Genomic DNA, 20,837 nt, shown 5'->3' on the forward strand with positions numbered 1-20,837 from the left:
CCTTTAAACCGAGATTGTATAAAATAGTACCTACAAGATATAAGCATTTTGACCATTTTTTTTGTTAAGAAGAAAAGTTCAGGGGCAAGACCAATTTGCGGTTGAATCATTATTTTTATTCTGTGGTAAACCGACTTACCGGAATTCAGGTCAAGTTTTACACTGCAGAAGGAAAATTTTTGCTTACAACAAAATAAAAAAACATCTGTTTGGCCCATAGACCTAGTATTACATAGATGAGCTATACGCGTGCCTCCGTGAGGGACAAAACATACGCAAAGCGAAAATATTAAAAACACGTTTCAACATTCCTTACCAAAAACAATATACGTAATTCGGTCGGGTTATTTGTTGCCCACCATAAACCATACTAAATTTTTGGTGGGCAACAATCAAAAAGTGAGACTGTCACAAGGACAAGCAATAATACCGCTTTCTCTGCTACTCCTACTGAAATTTCTATAAGTGCATCTCGTTCGGTCGTTTGGGCCCTCCCCCGTGTCATCTCTTTATTATTGTACCTCTATACTTTGGCCTGATGGGATGGTTACAGCTTGGCAAAAAAGAGTAGAAATTTAAAAGTGGCAACATTGTAGTGTCGTCCCGTTTTCTTATATATATTGGTTTGAAAGGGACGACACTACAGTGTTGCCACTTTTTAATTTCTACTATTTTTTGCCAAGCTGTAACTGCATGCATGGTAGATACTAGAAATGCCCTTTGGAGCCATAGAGCAATGCTGGCTAGCGTTGCTCTATGGCTCCTATGCTGCCCCCTTCAGTTCATGCACGGGGCCTATCGCCGACATATTCTCTTTGCAGACAATATAATATATTGGACGGGACAGCAATAGGTACAATTACCCGCTTGCAATTAGCGATAGGAACAGATGGGTAAATGTACGAAATTCTTCTTGATAAGCGTTCTTACTTTATCTACATATCTATATACATATCTATCATGATGATATCAATGTCGGCGGCCGATCGTAAGATCAGGCATATCGTGAAATTCCTAGGCATATCGTGAAACGTTCCCTGAATCGACGGAGCCCCGCCTATTTCTGGGCAGTTTGCCCTTCGGGCATCTGAAGCAACCTATCTTACCTATATATTGGTTTAACGTGACTATCCTCAAAACAATACACAGGAACATTACGATCTGCCTGATCTTACGATCGGCCGCCGACATCAATATCCCGTAATGTAACCGACAATCCATTACGGTGTGGCTACCACCAGTTTTGCACTGACATAAATTCTATCGAGAACGTAACAACTTACTTTCTTCTATGCATCTCGCTCGTACTCGTATATTAGTGCGAGCGAGACGTATAGACAGTAAATTACGTATACGTTAGCGTATATGTCACTTTTGACAGTCAGTGACTCATGGTACGGGTACCGATTATAATACCGGTGTAAGTACAGTTACTTGATTACTTTACTCTGACCAGCGCAGATAAACAGCTTATCCACTTTAAAAGTAACGACCACAATATCTTAAGATGTGTCCGACTGGCATCAACTCATGTGTACCAGTGTGTGTACTGTTATTTGCTTAACTCTGACCCGCAGCTTAGCTATAGTTCGTAGGTTTCAAACAGAGCCCGAGCTAATCCTATTGTCTATTGTTAAGTAAAACCGCTCGTTCCACGTGCCACCACCAGCTGCATAAAATCCTGCGTACTTCGGTTACTGAGTGCCGGCGAGTCGAACGCTACAGAACTAGTCTAAAATGTGTCATCGAGATGCGTAACAAAGGCGCGTTATCGGAGAGCGCAACTACACTGGTTTTTTGAGCGTTGGACTAGCCCGCGATCAGGTGCCAAATAGAATAAGTATGACCCTTTTTTGCAGGTAAGTAGCACGTGCGGTTTTACTTAACAATAGACAATAGGATTAGCCGCCGGGCTCAATTACGATGCTACGAACTATACTTTGGAATAAACGACCATTATCTTAAGATGTGTCGGACTGGCATCATCTCATGTGAACCGGCGCGAGTACTGTTATTTGCTTAGACACTGACCGACACAGATTAAAACAGCTTAGCCACTTTGGAATAAACGCCCATTATCTTAAGATGTGTCCGACTGGCATCATCTCATGAGTACTGGCGCGAGTACTGTTATTTGCTTAGACACTGACCGACACAGATTAAAACAGCATAAGCACTATGAATTAAACGACAAGGATATAAACCGGTAAATATGTCAGGATGCGACCTACTGGCATCATCTGTTAGTACCATCGCCCACACTGTTAACTGTACATCGGTGGACCTTATGCCGTTTGTAATAAGGTCCACCGATGTACAGTTAGGAGTGTTGCTGTTTTTACCGTTACTGGGCTTACTTACGTGAGTTTCTTGTCGAGTTACTTAACATTTTATTGACCAAATAGATTAAAACAACTTATCCACTATAATATAAACTCTTTGATAATAATAGAAGTACCAATCATGTGATGTCCTCCGGCGTCGTCTCATGTGTGTCGGTGCGACTATATACAGTTACTTGCTTTTAGATACATTACATTTTGCTCTGACCAGGGCTATAACCGCGAAAATCTCAGTTCGCAAATTGCGGGCATCTTTCTCTGTCACTCTTATTACGCCTTCATTGGAGTAAAAGAGAAAGATCCCCGCAATTTGCGAATTTCGGTTTTCGCGGTAGCCCCTCTGGGTGCCTAGACAAGGTGCCAATCGTTTGCGTTACGTCAAGGAAAGGCTCTGTCTCTTTATCGCTCTTACATATTAGTGCGTTAGAGAGACAGCGTTTTATAGTCGTACCTAGGGCAAACGATTGGCACTTGGCTAGGCCCCCAGCGCAGATAAGAACAAGTTATCGCAGCAATCTGTACAAGTATACATATTTCAATCCCTCAGTGTTAAAAGCACGGTTACAAGTATGTTTTGATTTGGAGTATAGGCCCCGTGCATGAACTATAGATGGCAGCATAGGAGCTGCCAGATTATTGGCGCGAGGCGTAAATGTGTCGTATAATGCTTCCGATGTAGCCCACAAGATGGCAGAACCAATTATGCACAAGGAAACGTACCGACGAGAACGGTAAATGGTAGCACTTGCTTTGGCATTGTACATGTTGTGCACATACAAGATGGCAGACCCTCCAACGCGCTATCGTGATCTTAGTCAACTAGTATTAGGGTTACCAGATGACAGGAATTTTCCTGACATGTCATGTCAGGAATTTTGTAAATTTGTATCTGGTAACATTAACTAGGATTCCTTAAGGCTAGTTATTATGCGGGTTCTCTTATTTATCGCCGAAAATGGTATGGCCGATTATCACTTCCCAACTCACGTTTGGCGGAATTTCATTTCGCCGAATATTCATTTCCCACTTATCAAATGGTTTTTTTTTATTTGCCAACCGCACACTTACCAACTAAACGTTTGGTCTGTGTTTTATAATGCCTATTTTCAAAATGCCAACTTTCATGTCGTAGAATGTTTTAGCTGGTATAATATACACTTAGTTGTTTATTGTCTACCAATTGTTTCATTTGGTCAGACTGTGCCAAAGGAGGGCCGTTTTGAAAGAATAACTTTTCTCTAAAATCAAAAATGGCCGAGATATTTGACACGAAAGTTGGGATATTTGACCCGGAAGTTGCTGTGTAATTACGTTTTTTAGATTGTTGAAAAAAAAATAACCTCGAAGACTAAGGCGGGAGCAAGCTCCCGCCTTAGTCTTCTAACCTAACCATGTCCAAGTCGGCTCTGCCCAGGAAGGTCTTGCTCGCTCGCTTCACTCGCTCGCTGCCACTGGCTTCAAATATTAAAATATACATTATAAAAGTCGAACAACTCGGCCATTTTTGATTTTTTGGTATGTATCTTTTCCTTATTTGTAACTTGCCTAATGTATGAAAAGCGAACTGTAGCTTCAACGAAACGTTATTCGTCCAAGAGTTGTTCGACCAAGTGAAAGATTTGACAAATGATAAGTCTTCCAAAAGTTTAGAGGCGTTATAATAATCTGCTTTATAATAATTCTACCAATTGAAACGTTGTCATACAAAAATTTGCTAATCGTTAGTTGTCAAAGTGAAACGTCGGCGAAATGTTGGTTGGCAAATGAAATTCCGCCAAAAATAGTTCTGCGAAAAGGCAGAACACCTATTATACGTCACACGTAACATGAGTCAGACCTACTCTTTTTATGTTCTTGTAAGATTAAAGTAGTTACAAGTGGTAGTTTTGATGTGTACTTATACTGTGACTGTGTCATTCTGAGTATCTTATTATTTTAGTTTTATGTATTAATGTCAAATAATTTGTGGACTAACATAACCAATTGGGCCCCACATCACACCCGGGGTCGCGGTAAACCTCGACCTTGACGCCTTTGATAGGAACTGGTGGGAGACGGATCGAGGCCGGGATTCGTGGAAAGGGAGGAGGAGGAGGAGGAGGGAGGCCTTTACCCATCAGTGGGGCACTCTAAAGTATTATGAGTCCAGGCTCACATAAATATAAAATAATAATAATTTAATTTAATTACTGTCCGATAGCATTGAACAAAACACTTATTTGAACGTACCTAGTGGCGTTTTAATATGTTTAGTGACTAAGCTGATTTATTCTGTAAAGATGACCGCTATGTATTAAGAAGACAAACGAGTTTCCTCGAACATGTACGGACATTTTGTACATTCAAATGTCCGTCAAAATAAGGATGTAGAAACTCAAAATACACTCAAGAGCAATAAAAACGGATACTTTTAATACATTGTGCAGTAACATCAGTTTTTACATTGCATTGCGAATTTGCGATCCGGTACCTAACTGTAGAATAACGGACCGCCTACTTATGGGCATGGTCACAGAATAAATAATAGTACTAGGTACAGAAGACTCACTCTCTAACAAAACGCGTCGGTCACGATCAGCACAGATGTGGCCGCTAGGTGGCGACAGCGCCACGCGCGGCTTATGGCAAACCCTAAAATTGGGGTCGAACGGATGTACTTTTAGCTACCTGTAACAAAGCGACGAAATCGCGGAGTGAGCCACGCCTGGCACAGTGGCCACATACGAAACCTGTATGTGACAAGTCGTTATTTGTTGTACAACCGCCATCGGATACATCGGAGCGGCCCAGATGTTCAAACCCTTAATTATCTAGACCAGGGATGGGCAAATTAATTATTATACAGTGTGGAAAGATAAGTCGGGCCCTGGAGGGAAACTACCTTAAATGCCTCATTTTACTATGTAAAGGAGACATTCCTTTATTTTTAAAAATAAACAAAACTGCATTCAAAGAATTTTTCTTTTTTCTTCAATGTGGCTTCATGTCTAAAACAATCTTGAGTACTAAATATTAGTTTTAATGGATATTTTGTACGAAAGACGACTGTAAGACCTAATGTTTCTTGGAGAAATGTTATTATTAACATTAACTGTATCGACTAGTAGAATAAAATTGAGAGTGTTTATTTTTTGAATTTTTAGTCGGTACGAGTCCCGGGCGAAGCAAGCGAGTTTTATGTAGGTAAATCCTTGTATGTAAAATGAGCCAACTTACGTATTTAAGGTAGTTTCCCTCCAGGGCCCGACTTATCTTTCCACACTCTGTATATACCTACATAATTTAATATACCTTTGAAATATTTAATTTCGTTACCTATTTAAATAACCCTACGGGCACTTAAAATCCTAGTTGTAACAGTGGCACTCTCTCAGCTGATTTTCAGGATCATCCGACATCCGATATCGGGTCGGAGAATATGTAAACGCTCTATGTCAAATCGGTCAAATTACACCCAAATCGGTTCGCCGATATTGCGCGATTGAGCATGAAACAACGTATTTTATAATTTTAAAGGTCAAACTTCTATGAAATGATGACGCATAAATGACACTGCACTGCGTGGGCTATCAAATCCGCTGCAGATTTTTCTTGGTCCGACTCTAATTGGAATTACGCACATTGCTTAGTTTCTCTAACAAACTAACAAAGTCAGTGAAAGTGCACAAATGAATTAACCATCAGGAAATTACGTGGAAGTTTAAGAAAAACGGACTTCCACCAGGAAAACTGAATAATTCAACGCCAGAATACGATGATCTAATCAATCTAATCAATCAATCAATCAAGAATGTCTTAGATAAGGCCCAGTGCGTTCAGCCAGCAGTTTAAAAAAAATCGTATAGTTTTTTTAAATCGTAATACATACAGGGTGATTCACGAGACGTGAGCAGGACTAATCCTGCACACTCAGTAGCTGATAATTGATCGATCACCGTCGTATTTATGTGAAACAACCACATTTTTTCCTATTTTTTAACTTTTTGGTGAGGGGAAATTTAATTCTCTACAATCATGGTCACCCTACAAGACCTAATTAATAAACATAAAACCTCTTTAACCGTAATGACAGCATTATGATTACGAAGAAAATAAACTATCAAACTTGAGTGAGATACGAGTTTTCAAAAGTAACCAGACCGTGATGACATTCAATTTGACACAGAATATCGGTAGTTTAGTATTGTAATTGTAGGGTGACCATGTATGTCGTAAATAAATTGATAATTTTTTTTTCAACACGACTAGAAAATTAACGTTAACCTCACTAATACTAATGCCGGCTACATACGTCAATCCTTACGATAATCGACAACGATTTGTCATACACACGGTTCGATTTATCTGCACAGTCGGACTGCACAGTTTTATCGCAACGATTTATCGTTACGTATGTAGCCGGCATAATACGAAACAGTTGCTTATAATTTACGAAATGCGCAGTGTTAGTCCTGCTCACGTCTCCTGAATCACCCTGTATATACGGTTGCCTAAAAATATTACCTATCAGTTATTTTGAGGCCTTTATTTAGTAACTTCATCGCTTCAAAATGTCGTCACAAATTGGTATTCATGCGCCCGCACCTCCAAGTTATCGGTAATCGAGCGTTTGCGCGATTTGCGCCCGCACCACCTGATTTGATCAGACAATTTAATCAGATTGACAAAAAAATGTTCCCGTCTGGACTGGCCTTTAGGCCTTTATGACATTCGTGACATTCTGTCCTAAGCGTTCGGATATTTGCCCTAAACGAAACTAATTAAGTTTTTTTATGTTACAAGTAAAAATTTTACAAATTTAAATCAATAACACAAACCGAAAAATCTTTCACTTAGCTTTTGATAGATCTAGTTATCGATTATGTAAATTATCTATAGTAGATCTTGAACTTTTAATGGCGTTTTGCCGCATTGATGGAAATATCATAACGCACATTCAGTGACAGCTGATGCTGACAGATGAGATGACGTGAGTCGTGATCTTTCTTCAATTTCTTCATCGATCCGCGATCGTCGATTAACGTAAATATTCAATTAAATAAACTAAATTGGGTCGGGTTATTCTTTGGTTTTATTTTGGCTTGGACAGACCACCCAACTGAAATGCTACAATATAATCATGGATGTGCCTAACGTAAGCATTAAAACATACCTAATGTTTAGAACGAATTTGCTATGTTTATTACGTGTGTTTGTGTTTTATTCTAGGCTTGTGCTTGCTCGGTCACTACAGAGAGCGCTCCGCTCTCGGTCAATCGGTCAATTAAGTTCCTTGTAGTTCAGTTCGGTCGTTGAGAGCTGGATAATATGAATCGATTTATAATACCTAGTTTTTTATCTTTGGCTTTTTGACGTGAAACGTAGGTGAACGTCTTTAAAGGCTCCTCTTCACGTTGGGCCAACGCCAACGCCAACGAGGGACGCAGCCATGCGGTAGAATGAGATAGCAATATCACTTGCTCCCTCTAACGCATAAATGCGTCCCTCGTTGGCGTTGGCGTTGGCCCAACGTGAAGAGGAGCCATAAAAACCCGTAGAGGGGCTCGGATCAAAAACTGATGTAACGGAAAAGTGTTATGGCGCGGCGGCTTATATCTCCGAAACTATCAAAATCGAAATAGTTTATTGATACAGTGAAACATGATTAAACAAGTTAGGTAAACTTATTCTAGTTTAACACTGCTAAAGTTGTTGCAAGATATGAAAATTGCCCGTGACACCTGCACTAGGCTATGCCTGTCTCGCAGGATGGCACTTTTTCTAGTTTGCCAGTTTTGATTGATTACATTAGGCGCTAAAGAATTTACTACTATCAGCTAAATTAACAAAATGCATGCTACCCTACAGTAGCATGCATTTTGTTAATTTAGCTGATCATAATACCTATAAACATAGTTTTGATATAGATATGTAGAAGAAAGTAGCCATTACTCGGAACAACACATATAAGCTTCCTGTATGACTGTAATAACATCCCATGTACATGACTATACAAATAAACATCTTATCTTATAGGACCCAGTTGGACACCTCTCTAATGAAGAGACAAGGAAGTTGATTTGGCAGCAGTTAATTCTATTGCTGCATGCTTACAAATGTGAGGAACGGGGGGTTCAGCAGTGCGCACTGCCTCGGTGCTCGGATATGAAAGCAGTTCTCATTCATCTCAGGCTTTGCCAAGTTAGTACCCAGTGGTGGATATGCCCTAAGGCCCTGTAGGCCCGCGCCTAGGGCGACAAGATGTTAGGTGCAGCAAATTGTGTCAAAAAATTTGCCGATGATAACAAGATGTTAGGTGCAGAAAATTGTGTCGACAAATTTGCCGATGATGACAAGAAATATTTAACTCAAAATGTAGTCAAGTCAATATGATGGATGCTGAGAAAGGGGCGGCTACAGGGCCTGCGACTAAGACTGCAAATCAGACACTGTTAGTACCTCATAATATGTGACGTTATCTATGAAAAGGGACCTTACTGTCGATGGCGCTTACGCCATTATTAAAGATGGTCCGATATAAATACAATGCCGCGCGGTGCTGTGAGGCGTAAGCGCCATCGACAATAAGGTCCCTTTTCATAGATAATTCCCCATATTGATTATTCATTAGGGTTTATACAGGTTGCTTTCCCAACTCTTAGGGTCCTATTGCCTGTGTGTGAATCAACTTTTAAACCCTTAATTTTGTGTCCCTAGCAAAGAAAAAAGCAGAAAAAAACTTTTCTCCCGTACAAAAGTCAAGGACACACCATTTTTGCCTATTTTCTGCTGCATTACCATACAAAATGTAACTTTTATCTGATCAAGTTGTTAATTTTAATGTACGAGTATTGACGAGTAACTATGAAATAACTCGCGTTTTGGTAAGAAAAATGATGTATAGAGTTACCACTCTTTGTTTATTTATAATTATTAGTCTATGATTTGTGTAAGGAATTAAGGATGTCCAACTATAGTAAAAAAAAACAATTATAAACTAAAATTAAAAACTACATAAAGCTACAACTAACAACAATGTAAACTAAAATAACCTATAAATAAAAAACTGGCTCTAGTTCTGTGCCTTGGGGCAGGGTGCCAAGAAGGCTGGCGGCATTGCCACGCTGGACGGCAATACCAATACCAGGATGTCCTATAAATATTTTTTGATTTATTTTATTTCTTCAGGAAGGCATTTCTTGTGGAATACCACACTGCATATCTTCAAGACAATTAATACGACACTGGAAAACATGTGTCAACAGCGCCTGTCCAGTCTGCTCACCAATTAAAGGGACGACGCCAAAAGAGTGGCACCAGTCAATGAGAGAGGAAAAAAGGCGCCATCTAGTGGAGCTTTTGTAAGTCTATAGAGAGAGAGCAAAGTGTAGGATAGCCAGGTTGGCAAAAAAGAGTAGAAATTAACCTTTTGAACGCCACAAACGGCAATTGACGTCAACGCGAAATCGTGACATCGACGCCAAAGACGACATTTGACGTCGATATAACAACCCGAAAATTTACAAATTGTTTACTTCTATTTAAATACCTAAAGATACAGAGTATAGGTAAGGACAATGAATTATCGGATTACTTAAGTGACAATAACCGTCTATACACTCTTATATCTTTGATTACAGGGACAGGGAAACTATACCTGATTTGATGTCAGTGGAGAAAAGCATCTATCATTTGGCGGACACTCTTGAAAATTACTACCGTATGATGGCTGCGAAAATGTGCCAAGAGATGACCAAGAAGGGCCAGCCGGCCTAGCCAAGGTTACAATCGCTATCGCTTCGACAACGAAAAGCTTTGTCTCTCTATCACTCTTACATATTAGTGCGACAGTGACAGTTGCATTTCGATCGCTACCTACGGAGCGTAAGCGATTGGCATCTTGGCTACGCGGCCTGCAACGCCAGCCTGAGGAAGTGTAAAAACCGGCCAAGTGCGAGACGGACTCGCGCACTAATGGTTCCGTACTGTAGTGTGTACTACGCCTTAACCCACACATATACAGTGTTAGAGTATATAAGGCTACACATGTATCATTTGAGAGGCATTATACCAGTATCATAGCAAGCAGTTGTTTGCCTTTACGTCCCACCTCACATGGCGACCCTGCCAGGCTGCTGCGAAAAAAACGGCAATAAAATCACGTTTGGTATTTGGGAGCCCCACTTAAATATTTATTTTATTGTTTTTAGTATTTGTTGTTATAGCGGCAACAGAAATACATCATTTATGAAAATTTCAACTGTCTAGCTATCACGGTTTATGAGATACAGCCTGGTGACATACAGCGGAGTCTTAGTAATAGGGTCCCGCTGGTACCCTTTGGATACGGAACCCTAATAACGGACATTCCTCGAAATTCGTGAGCGATCTGTAAGTTTCCGTATCATTCGAGCCTTCGAGGTCAATGACACATTTTCTTGACGTAACTATTATAATAAGGTACATTTTTTTAATGCTAAAAAACAAGGTATAATCACCGTTTAATCCCATTCCGAAGAAACCATGAAACTTTGATGTCTAAACTAGGTACTCATTTCATTTCGAAATGTTGAAATAAAATCCATCAAAACAGAAAATAAATTCTTTATTAATTTCAATAATATCGAATTGTCAGATTGTTTAAAACAACTAGAATATTACAAAAGAATTTCAATACTTGCAATTAACACTGAAATGGATTATGTCGTCAAAAGTCACCATACTATATTAAAAAAAAACTGACATTAAACATTAAAACGAAACCGTCAACTAAGGTACTCTGCTTCCCTTGAATATATTTTGTTCGTGAACATAAGTAGAGTATTTGGTCAGACGAACCAAAAAAACATACATTATTGCAACTTAAGTAATTTTTCTATAATTAAAATATATGTTGTTTACAATATAATGGTAACTTTTATCGACATTTTATAATATTTACTGTACTGAGATCTTACTTAAAAACATCACATACCAACTGATGCCAAATTATTGCTATGAAACGTTCTAATACATTTTAAAGGGTTGCCAGGGTACATTGAGCAAAGTTTATTATCTATGGTATTTAATGAGCACGACAATTTTATATTTGCGTATAAGAAAAAACAACTGCGTGTTTTTAATATCAAGAAATGATTCTTCCTACCGCAAATATAAATTTGTCTTGATGGTGAAAAAAAATGTTAGTCTATTATTACGATGGAGAATATATGACAACCCTTTTGGACACATAATATTATTAAAATTAAAATAAAACTGAAAAATGGTAGGTGTAGGTCGCCCCCATCAAAAATGGATCTAAAATTTCACTTTTTTTAACAACTATTCAACTATTTTTTATCATTACAATACACTGTTAACATGAGGTATCTTTTTATTGAAAATTACTTTTTTTGTACTGTAAATTTATTTCGTTCTAACTTTAATAGTAACTACAAAAAATAATATCATACTGTACAATACTTAATACATATTTAGCTACGCTTTTACGTATTTTGCTTCTATAATAATACGTTTGCACATATTGTGAAACGTTATTAGAGGGTCTTTAGGGGTCCAATCCAATCCAACACTTGTCATATATATGTGACATTAGACTTTGAATACTTTTAAAGCGCTGGTTACCTACAAAAAGACCCACATAGTACTTATTTATGTAATAACTACTTTTTCGTAAGAATTGTTGATATTTGATATGTAAATATCAACAATTTTATGTGTTGGCACATTTTCTGACTGCAGCACCTTTCAGCCCAACAAAAAAAAACCGAAAAATGATATCGAAATTGGACTGTGAGATGCTAGTTATTTGAAGTAGTTAAAATTTCGAACCGAACAATTGCGTTACGAATAGCTATATCTATGGATATATAAATCAAACGCATATCTAAGCTTTTGAGCGCCAGGAACGTCATATCACGTCGATGGAAACACGCCTTCAAGACGTCATTTGACGTCCAAACATCTTCGTATTTCTGTTATAAGTCTGCAAAGTATAATTTTATACTTTTTTAGCCATTTCTAAGCATTTAGCATATAAAAAAAAAGTTTTTTATAATCGAACATACATAAAACATTATGTTACTTTGGTGTAAGTAATAACTTGTGTTGTGGTAGACGCTTGGCACTCAAAAAATAACCAAAAACAAGGAAAATAACTGCCTTAACCTTCGATGTCAATAAAGGCAATTATCATAATTACCATTAGTACAATTAGCCAATTTTCCTAACATTTACAGTACTTATTCATAATAAATACTTTCTTATGATAACTACTTCACATAACTATTAGACTAGGTATATTCACTTTGTATTTTCACTAAATTTCACGTTATTTTGTCAAAAGTACGAATACCCATATTAAACATCAACAGGCAAAAACTTTTTGGTAGTTATTATTTTCATAAGATTTTTTGAGGTTATCATTATTTCCTTCTGTTCGTAAGTCCTTAAATATAGTCCATATTCTTATAGAAAAAAAATGGTTTGGTGGTTGGTGTTTAAGTAGCAAAATGTTTTGAAACTGTCGATATTTAAATTCGATAGACGGCCTGTATAATATATTGAAAACTTAACATTTCTAAGTACTAAAAAGTAACAAATCCGCTATCTTATTTGGCAGTTTCTCATTTTAAATATACAATTTTAATAAAAGCTGCCTTAAAAAAATATATAAAATATAATACTATAAAAATCAACATTATGGCGGAAAATGGTTGCTTAAGAACATTATACGTCTATGCTAAAAAGTAAAATCGTTACAAAATAAAACGCTATGCGAAAATATATTAGAAAAAATAATAACGATATTTTTGATCACATTTTTTTACCCATTCGGTGCGTATTTGTCTAAAATAAGAATAAAAACTTTTGCCAAACACTTTTAAAATATTTGTATTTGTATTTATTTATTGTATATGTATTGTACTTTGTACAATTATTCCAAATAATGACACCATAAACTGTGCATCACAACTTACTTCACATGTTTTGGCTTCTTTCACCTAAAGGTAACACAGCGTATATACAGAGTTTAAAAGTAAAATATCATATAAAAAATAACCCTTTCAATGTCTAGCTTTCGAATTGCTATAGTATTAAAAAAAAAGTATACTGTCAATATACAAACCGCACCGAATATTACCACCTCGTATACCTAACTTTCCTTTAACAGACAAATTATACATTATTGCTGTCAATAGTAAAATTATTGCACATTAAAAAACGAAGTTATGACAATATCACTTTAAAATGACTGAAGCGAATTAAGAGAAAAGTGTTTCACTTCAGTCATTGTATGCCTTTCATATAATAGGGAAACTTATGAGAAAATGGCACATTATAACTAGATTGCATTGCTATAATAAAATAAAAAAATGACGTTACGCCATGTGAGTAGCTAGTAGACATATGCGTCGATTAACATTTTTTATGCTAGTAAAAATAAAGTTTTATAAGTTTATAACTCGTGGGTTGATTTAGGTCTATTTTTTTCCTGGCTTTCCCATCAAAACAATCGTTCAATTCAATATGGGACCTTAATCGGAACACATTTTCGTTTCTATGATTACAAGAGTAAGCACACAGGGACGTGCAGAACGACAGGATGGCCGTGTCGTAGACAGACTATTAAAAATTCGTAATACATTACTGGTGTTATTCATAAACGCGTTACCGGCCTGAATTAGCTATGAATCGTTTTGTCTTTATCTGCCATTTTGACTTATGTATTTGTGAGAAAGGGATAAAACATTATTTAACTAAATCTGGTCCGTAAAGTTTTATGAATGAGGGGGAGTTTAATGAATAAATATAACATCAATTGATCAATTTATGGACAGCGGCGCATATGTCTAATAGCTATAGTCAGACCGTAAAAAGTCTGTAGCGATTTTGATAGCCCATGCAGTGCAAGTGTCATTTTAAACGTGAAGCTTCTATGAAATTATGACGTATAAATAACACTTACGCTGCGTGGGCTATCAAATCCGCTGCAGACTTTTATTGGTGCGACAGTAGGAAGCCATGATAAATCTCAAATACTTTTGAACCCTTGCAAGCCGTCACTTATGTTTGACTTTTATGAATAATCATATTAAATCATTGCTAGGCATAAGAGTTCAATAGAAAAATAACCTATAAACCGCCTACACGCAAATCTATTCTTTATAACATTGCGTTAAGGTGCATTTTAACACAATCACTGCCAAAGCACGTATGTGTATTCATAAACGGGGCTCCGGCATAAACGGCAGCGAAAGTGTTAAAATGTACATTCATTGTCACTTATCGAAGACAGTGGCGGAAGAAAAGTATTTTAACCCTTTGAATACCACTCCTAAATATAACGCAAAGGTTAACTGTAACCGTGCGCGTCTATAGACGCCTTGCGGTGAAAGGGTTAAATTTCATTTTGGCAAATTTCAGTGACAGCATGCTCAGTCCCTTATTTACCACTGGCCTTTTCAAGGAAATCCATTTTCAACCTTAGCTCTATGAGAAAAAGTTGTTTTTGCAGTGAAAAGATTTCCTCCTTCTGTTTGAGCTCCATGTTGAGGATCTTCATTTTGGCTTCGTGCTCCCATATGGCGTGCTGGCGTTTTGCGGTGAAGTATAATCTGTGGAAGAAACAATAAGTTAGTTATCCCTGACCACACCTCGGACACTGGCGATCAAATGTATGAAACAAACGCGTTCCTACGCACACAGTCTAAGCTCGTGTAGGTGAACGCGTACCATGCTTCTGTGAGTGAGATAAGACGTGCTAGGGTTCCCGCCATTTTGTTGTCAAGTTCGATGACCTCAATGACTCAAAACTCATTACGCGAATTAGGAAGAAATAAGAATCGTATTATGCTGTAAGGTGGATCTACTCGTAAGCTCGATTTAAACAATAGTTTCCTATTTTGAATCAGTATAAACGAAGTAACAAAATTTTTGTAAGGAAATTCAGGCCACCAAAATATTACGTAATCTAGTGTCGGAGGCCAAGATCCACTTCGGGTCGCTGAGCCAGCGAAGTAAGTAAGTAAAATGTTACGTAACATGATTGAAAACATGATTTTTTGTTCATATAGATATTGTGTTGTTTTCAGTGTGATCTGATAGGTTTGTAAAAGTTTGTTTAAAATTTGAATATTTTACGTGGCCTCCGCTCTGCGCACCGCGTCGTCGCGTCCTTGCCAGCCGGTAACTGTGAGGTAACCGAGAGCGGGTGGGCGGCACTTTCAACGGGAGGCAGGGAGTGTCCATACTGTACGATAGTATTCTTTATTATACTGTGCCCTGACTAAACTCTGAGGGGTGAGGTCATACCAGGCGTAGCTCACTCCGCGATTTCGTCGCTTTGCTACAGGTAGCTACAAGTACGTCCGTTCCACACCAATTTTGATGGCTAGCCATAAGCTGTCGCCACCTAGCAGCCATATCTGTCCTGATCGTAACAGACGCGTTTTGTTAGAGAGTGAGTCTTGTACTTAGTACTATTATTTATTCTGTGGTTTAGTAAAAAAATATATAATTATTTTCATACCTCTCTTCCTCCGTAGCATTCCCCCCCTCCTTTTCCTCTTTATCCTTAACATCCCCATTTCTCCCCTCCAAATGGCTCAAATTGAGCGGCGTATTCGACAACTCGTTCAACTTTATCAGGAAGTCCTGTTGCAACCGCGCCTGCTCCATCGCTATAGGGTTGAGGAGGGGTATGGTGAGGGGGTGGGGTAGTTTGGGGGAGGGCGAGTGGGGGATGATGGTGACGTGCGGCTCGAGGGGGTTGGGGGTCGTGTCGTCGCTGTCGTTCGTGCTTGAGAGTCGGCCGTTGGTCATCTGGAATTATAAAACAAGGGTTCCATAAATTACCCAATTTTTAGGGTTCCGTACCCAAAAGGTAAAACGGGACCCTATTACTAAGACTTCGTTGTCTGTCCGTCCGTCCGTCTGTCTGTCACCAGGCTGTATCTCACGAACCGTGATAGCTAGACAGTTGAAATTTTCACAGATGATGTATTTCTGTTGCCGCTATAACAACAAATACTAAAAACAGAATGAAATAAAGATTTAAATGGGGCTCCCATACAACAAACGTGATTTTTGACCAAAGTTGAGCAACGTCGGGCGTGGTCAGTACTTGGATGGGTGACCGTTTTTTTTTTGTATTTTTTTCCTTTTTTTTTCATTATGGTACGGAACCCTTCGTGTGCGAGTCCGACTCGCACTTGCCCGGTTTTTAACAATGTATTTTGATCATAGAGGTACAATAATATAGAGATGAAACGGGGGAGGGTCTAAATGACCGAACGAGATACACTTATAGAACTTTCAGTAGGAGTAGCAGAGAAAGCGGTACTATTGCTTGTCCTTGTCACAGTCTCACTTTTTGTTTGTTTCCCACCATAAATTTAGTATGGGTTATGGTGGGCAACAAATAACTCGGAATGGTCATTATTTGGCTATTTTCTAACCTATGTATTTTCAAATTATAAAAAAAAAAACATGTCCATTTTAGGGTCACTAATTTACATATGTGTACCAAATTTCAACTCTATTGGTCCAGTAGTTTCCGAGAAAATAGGCTGTGACAGACGGACAGACAGACGCACGAGTGATCCTATAAGAGTTCCGTTTTTTCCTTTTGAGGTACGGAACCCTAAAAATTAACCTTCTCCACGCCGTGTCAAACACAAAAGCTGTCACTCGGATGACACGTCACCGAAGCGTCAAAACTGAAATTGAAATTTATGCATATGCACGTAGATCTATGTTGCTCTGTGACTGATTAATCAGTCTTTGGCGTTGGACCTGCGGTGCGGATATATCGGTAATTGGCGTCCAAAAATTTAAGAACAATTTTTATTTGATAACAAATAAGCGAGTGTATATGGTGGCCGAGTGGATCTGACGTCCGACTTTTAAATCCGGAGGTCGCGGGTTCAAATCCTGGCTCGTACCATAGAGAAATATAGTAACAATACGAGTAGATGTAGCACCGACCGGAAAGTCTAATGCTCAACAACAAGAATTTCCGGTCGGTGCTACATCTATTGTCATTTGACAGTACTACTTCTTAAAGTACTGATAATTCCGCTACTCGATGCTCGACTATGAAAATACTAATTTTTTGGTACCAAAACTGATGTATGGAGTGAGCACTCTTGTCTTAGACTAGACAAAAAAAATCAAAATCGCTCTCCTTCTTGATGCGACTGGCAAATCATATTACTTTTTGGCAACCAGGTTTTTTAACCTAATTAGACCCCGCTGAATCCGAATTTGCCGGTTGCTCGATCGAAATCCTTACCGGAAGTGAGATATTTGACATTATAAAGGTCCGTTTTATTCGTTTTTCGTAAATAACTCTTAAACGGTGGTGCATAGCAAAAAATGTTCTATTACATAAGTAATATGCATAAAATTGCCTACAAGAAAGATTCAGTACAATTTTTCGCTAGGATCAATATTAAAAGAGATTTTAACGCGGGAAATTTAATTATAATCACTTCTAAGGTCCCGTTTTTTAGGTTTTCGTAAATAACTCATAAACGGTGGCCAATATCAAAAAATGTTATTAGACGTTAATAATCTACACAAAATTTTGAACAAAAAAGATTCAATACACTTTTTGCAGGGATCAATATTTAAAAAGATAATAAAGAGGGAAAGTTAATTATACTAAATTCTAAGGTTCCTTGTTTTTATTTTTTCGTTAATAATTTGAAAAGTATGACTCATAGCAAAAAAAATCTTATACATAAATAATAAACGTAAAATTTCCTACAAGAAACATGCAGAACACTTTTCGCTAGGATCAATATTTAAAAAGACAAAGCAGCGGGTAAGTTAATTATAATCAATTTTAAGTCCCTTTTTAGTTTTTTGTAAATAACTCGTAAACGGTGCCCCATAGCGAAATAAGTTTTTAAGAATAAATTATCTACATAAAATTTCCTCCAAAAAACATCTAGAACACTTTTCTCTAGGATCAATATTTCAAGCGATATTAAAGGAAGAAAGTTAATTACAATCAGTTCACAGGTCACTTTTTTTTGTTTTTCATAAATAGCTCGTTAACGGTGGCCCGTTGCAAAACAATGTTCTACATAGATATTAAACATAAAATTGTCCACAAAAAAGGTTCTGTACACTTTTTCGCTACCATCAATATTTAAAGAGGTATTAAAGGGGGTAAGTTAATTATAATCAATTTCCAGGTCCCTATTTTTAGGTTTACGAGAACTATTTTATTTTATTTTATTTTCAAAATTTAGACCCAGTAGTTTCGGAGATAAAGGGGGGGGTGGTATTTTTTTGTATTTTAATGTTTTATTTTGGGGAAGGGGGCTTTATCTCCGAAACTACTGGGTCTAAAATTTTGAAACGATACACAGAATAGAATCTATAGATGACAGGAAAACCTATTAGAATTATGCAGTCAAGCGCGAGTCGGACATTACTTATAGTTTTTGAACCGATCCCTACAGGTTTTTTAAAGGCAATTCACTCGCGTTTCACATATATAAAATACACTGTTAAAAATTGGGTAATGTACGGAACCCTTGCAACGCGAGTCCGACTCGCGCTTGGCCGGTTTTTATTCATTTTGAGGTACGGAACCCTAAAAAGAGAAAAGTGTTCCATATGTCTTTCGTAGAAAATTTTATATCGATTATTTATTTACAAGAACATTAAGAACTTATTTTGCTATGAGCCTTATTTTACGAGTCATTTGCGAAATCCTAAAAATAGGGACCTGGAAATTGATTATAATTAACTTACCCCCTTTAATATCTCTTTAAATATTGATCGTAACGAAAAAGTGTACAGAACCTTTTTTGTGGACAATTTTATGTTTAATATTTATGTAGAATATTGTTTTGCAACGGGCCACCGTTTACGAGTTATTTACGAAAAACTAAAAAAAAGTGACCTGTGAACTGATTGTAATTAACTTTCTTCCTTTAATATCGCTTGAAATATTGATCCTAGAGAAAAGTGTTCTAGATGTTTTTTGGAGGAAATTTTATGTAGATAATTTATTCTTAAAAACCTATTTCGCTATGGGACACCGTTTACGAGTTATTTACAAAAAACTAAAAAGGGACTTTAAAATTGATTATAATTAACTTACCCGCTGCTTTGTCTTTTTAAATATTGATCCTAGCGAAAAGTGTTCTGCATGTTTCTTGTAGGAAATTTTACGTTTATTATTTATGTATAAGATTTTTTTTTGCTATGAGTCATACTTTTGAAATTATTAACGAAAAAATAAAAACAAGGAAACTTAGAATTTATTATAATTAACTTTCCCTCTTTATTATCTTTTTAAATATTGATCCCTGCAAAAAGTGTACTAAATCTTTTTTGTTCAAAATTTTGTGTAGATTATTAACGTCTAACAACATTTTTTGATATTGGCCACCGTTTACGAGTTATTTACGAAAACATAAAAAACGGGACCTTAGAAGTGATTATAATTAAATTTCCCGCGTTAAAATCTCTTTGAATATTGATCCTAGCGAAAAATTGTACTGAATCTTTCTTGTAGGCAATTTTATGCAGAATACTTATGTAATAGAACATTTTTTGCTATGTGCCACCGTTTAAGAGTTATTTACGAAAAACGAAAAAAAGGGACCTTTAATGTCAAATATCTCACTTCCGGTCAAGATTTCGATCGAGCAACCGGCAAATTCGGATTCAGCGGGGTCTAATTAGGTTAAAAAACCCGGTTGCCAAAAAGTAATATGCTTTGCCAGTCGAAATCGATTTTATGAAAAATATGACCAGTCTATCTTACTATATTTCTCTATGCTCGTACCAATGAGTTTTTCGGAACTTATGTACGGAATAGCATATAGTAAACTCAAACCAAACTGACGACTGGGGTCATATCACTATCTCTCTAGTCCTACCTACGACCACGCGAGTATGAACGAGAAGTTTAACCACCCCAGTCGTCAGTTTGGTTTGCGTCTACTATAGTACTCACGTTAACGGGTAGGTCATCGTCTTTCACGCTGTGCGCGCCTTGCTCACTGGTGGCTGCTTCGTCGTCATCTGAATATAAAACATCATCATAACATTACTTTATACACGGTGGCCAAAAAATAAGTGCATTCCCGTTGCCAGGGAGGTTTATAACGAGGCCAACCCCGAAATTGCGAAAAAAAATTGGCTGGTCCATTTTCTATAGGAGGGTACTTTTTTTCACGATTTCGGGGTTGGTCCCATAGTAAAAGTTGCTCAGTATAATCCCAAAACCATAAATTTGTGTTTTGTACAATAAAGAGTTTATACATACATACAATATGGCTAAAATCTCGGTAATTATCGATACGTTCATAGATGACGTTTACGTTTATACCTTTAACTTCTAACGGGTGAATGTTCTGCCAGAGCATGCCGTCCAGTAAGCCAGGCGCGTCGGGTTGAGGTGGCTGAAACAACGTCATTATATTTATTGTAAAAACTGCGGCTCTTTCTAAATAACATCCAACTTAACCCAGACATTTCAGATTGTGG

The 20,837-nt window shown here is 37.4% G+C and overlaps 2 protein-coding genes across 2 annotated transcripts in view; one reads left to right on the forward strand and one right to left on the reverse strand.

Annotated features, from left to right (window-relative positions):
- The first annotated feature begins 7,329 nt into the window (after positions 1–7,329).
- On the forward strand, positions 7,330–10,476 carry LOC134676983 (histone acetyltransferase p300-like). The gene is made up of 4 exons (XM_063535358.1): positions 7,330–7,476; positions 8,358–8,522; positions 9,510–9,682; positions 9,962–10,476. The coding sequence occupies exons 1-4, from the start codon at positions 7,462–7,464 to the stop codon at positions 10,095–10,097; spliced, it is 489 nt and encodes a 162-aa protein (XP_063391428.1). The 5' UTR covers positions 7,330–7,461; the 3' UTR covers positions 10,098–10,476.
- Positions 10,477–10,909: 433 nt separating this feature from the next.
- Positions 10,910–20,837, reverse strand: part of LOC134677155 (uncharacterized) — a 36,733-nt gene continuing 26,805 nt past the window's right edge. The window contains exons 4-7 of the mRNA XM_063535614.1: positions 20,680–20,752; positions 20,305–20,372; positions 15,853–16,145; positions 10,910–14,938 (exon numbers count right to left, since the gene is read on the reverse strand). Coding sequence (XP_063391684.1) covers positions 14,767–14,938; positions 15,853–16,145; positions 20,305–20,372; positions 20,680–20,752 — 606 coding nt within the window. The 3' untranslated portion in view covers positions 10,910–14,766. The remainder of the gene's footprint in view (positions 14,939–15,852; positions 16,146–20,304; positions 20,373–20,679; positions 20,753–20,837) is intronic.

The sequence above is a fragment of the Cydia fagiglandana genome, chromosome 25 (assembly GCF_963556715.1).
Source record: "Cydia fagiglandana chromosome 25, ilCydFagi1.1, whole genome shotgun sequence".
Classification (NCBI taxonomy): Eukaryota; Metazoa; Arthropoda; class Insecta; order Lepidoptera; family Tortricidae; genus Cydia; species Cydia fagiglandana.

Bases quoted from the DNA above. Each gene is read 5' to 3' on its own strand.
- LOC134676983 (XM_063535358.1), top strand. The intron at 8,523-9,509 runs GTTAGTACCCAG...TTATTTCTTCAG, and splicing joins TTCATCTCAGGCTTTGCCAA to GAAGGCATTTCTTGTGGAAT. The intron at 9,683-9,961 runs GTAAGTCTATAG...CTTTGATTACAG, and splicing joins CGCCATCTAGTGGAGCTTTT to GGACAGGGAAACTATACCTG.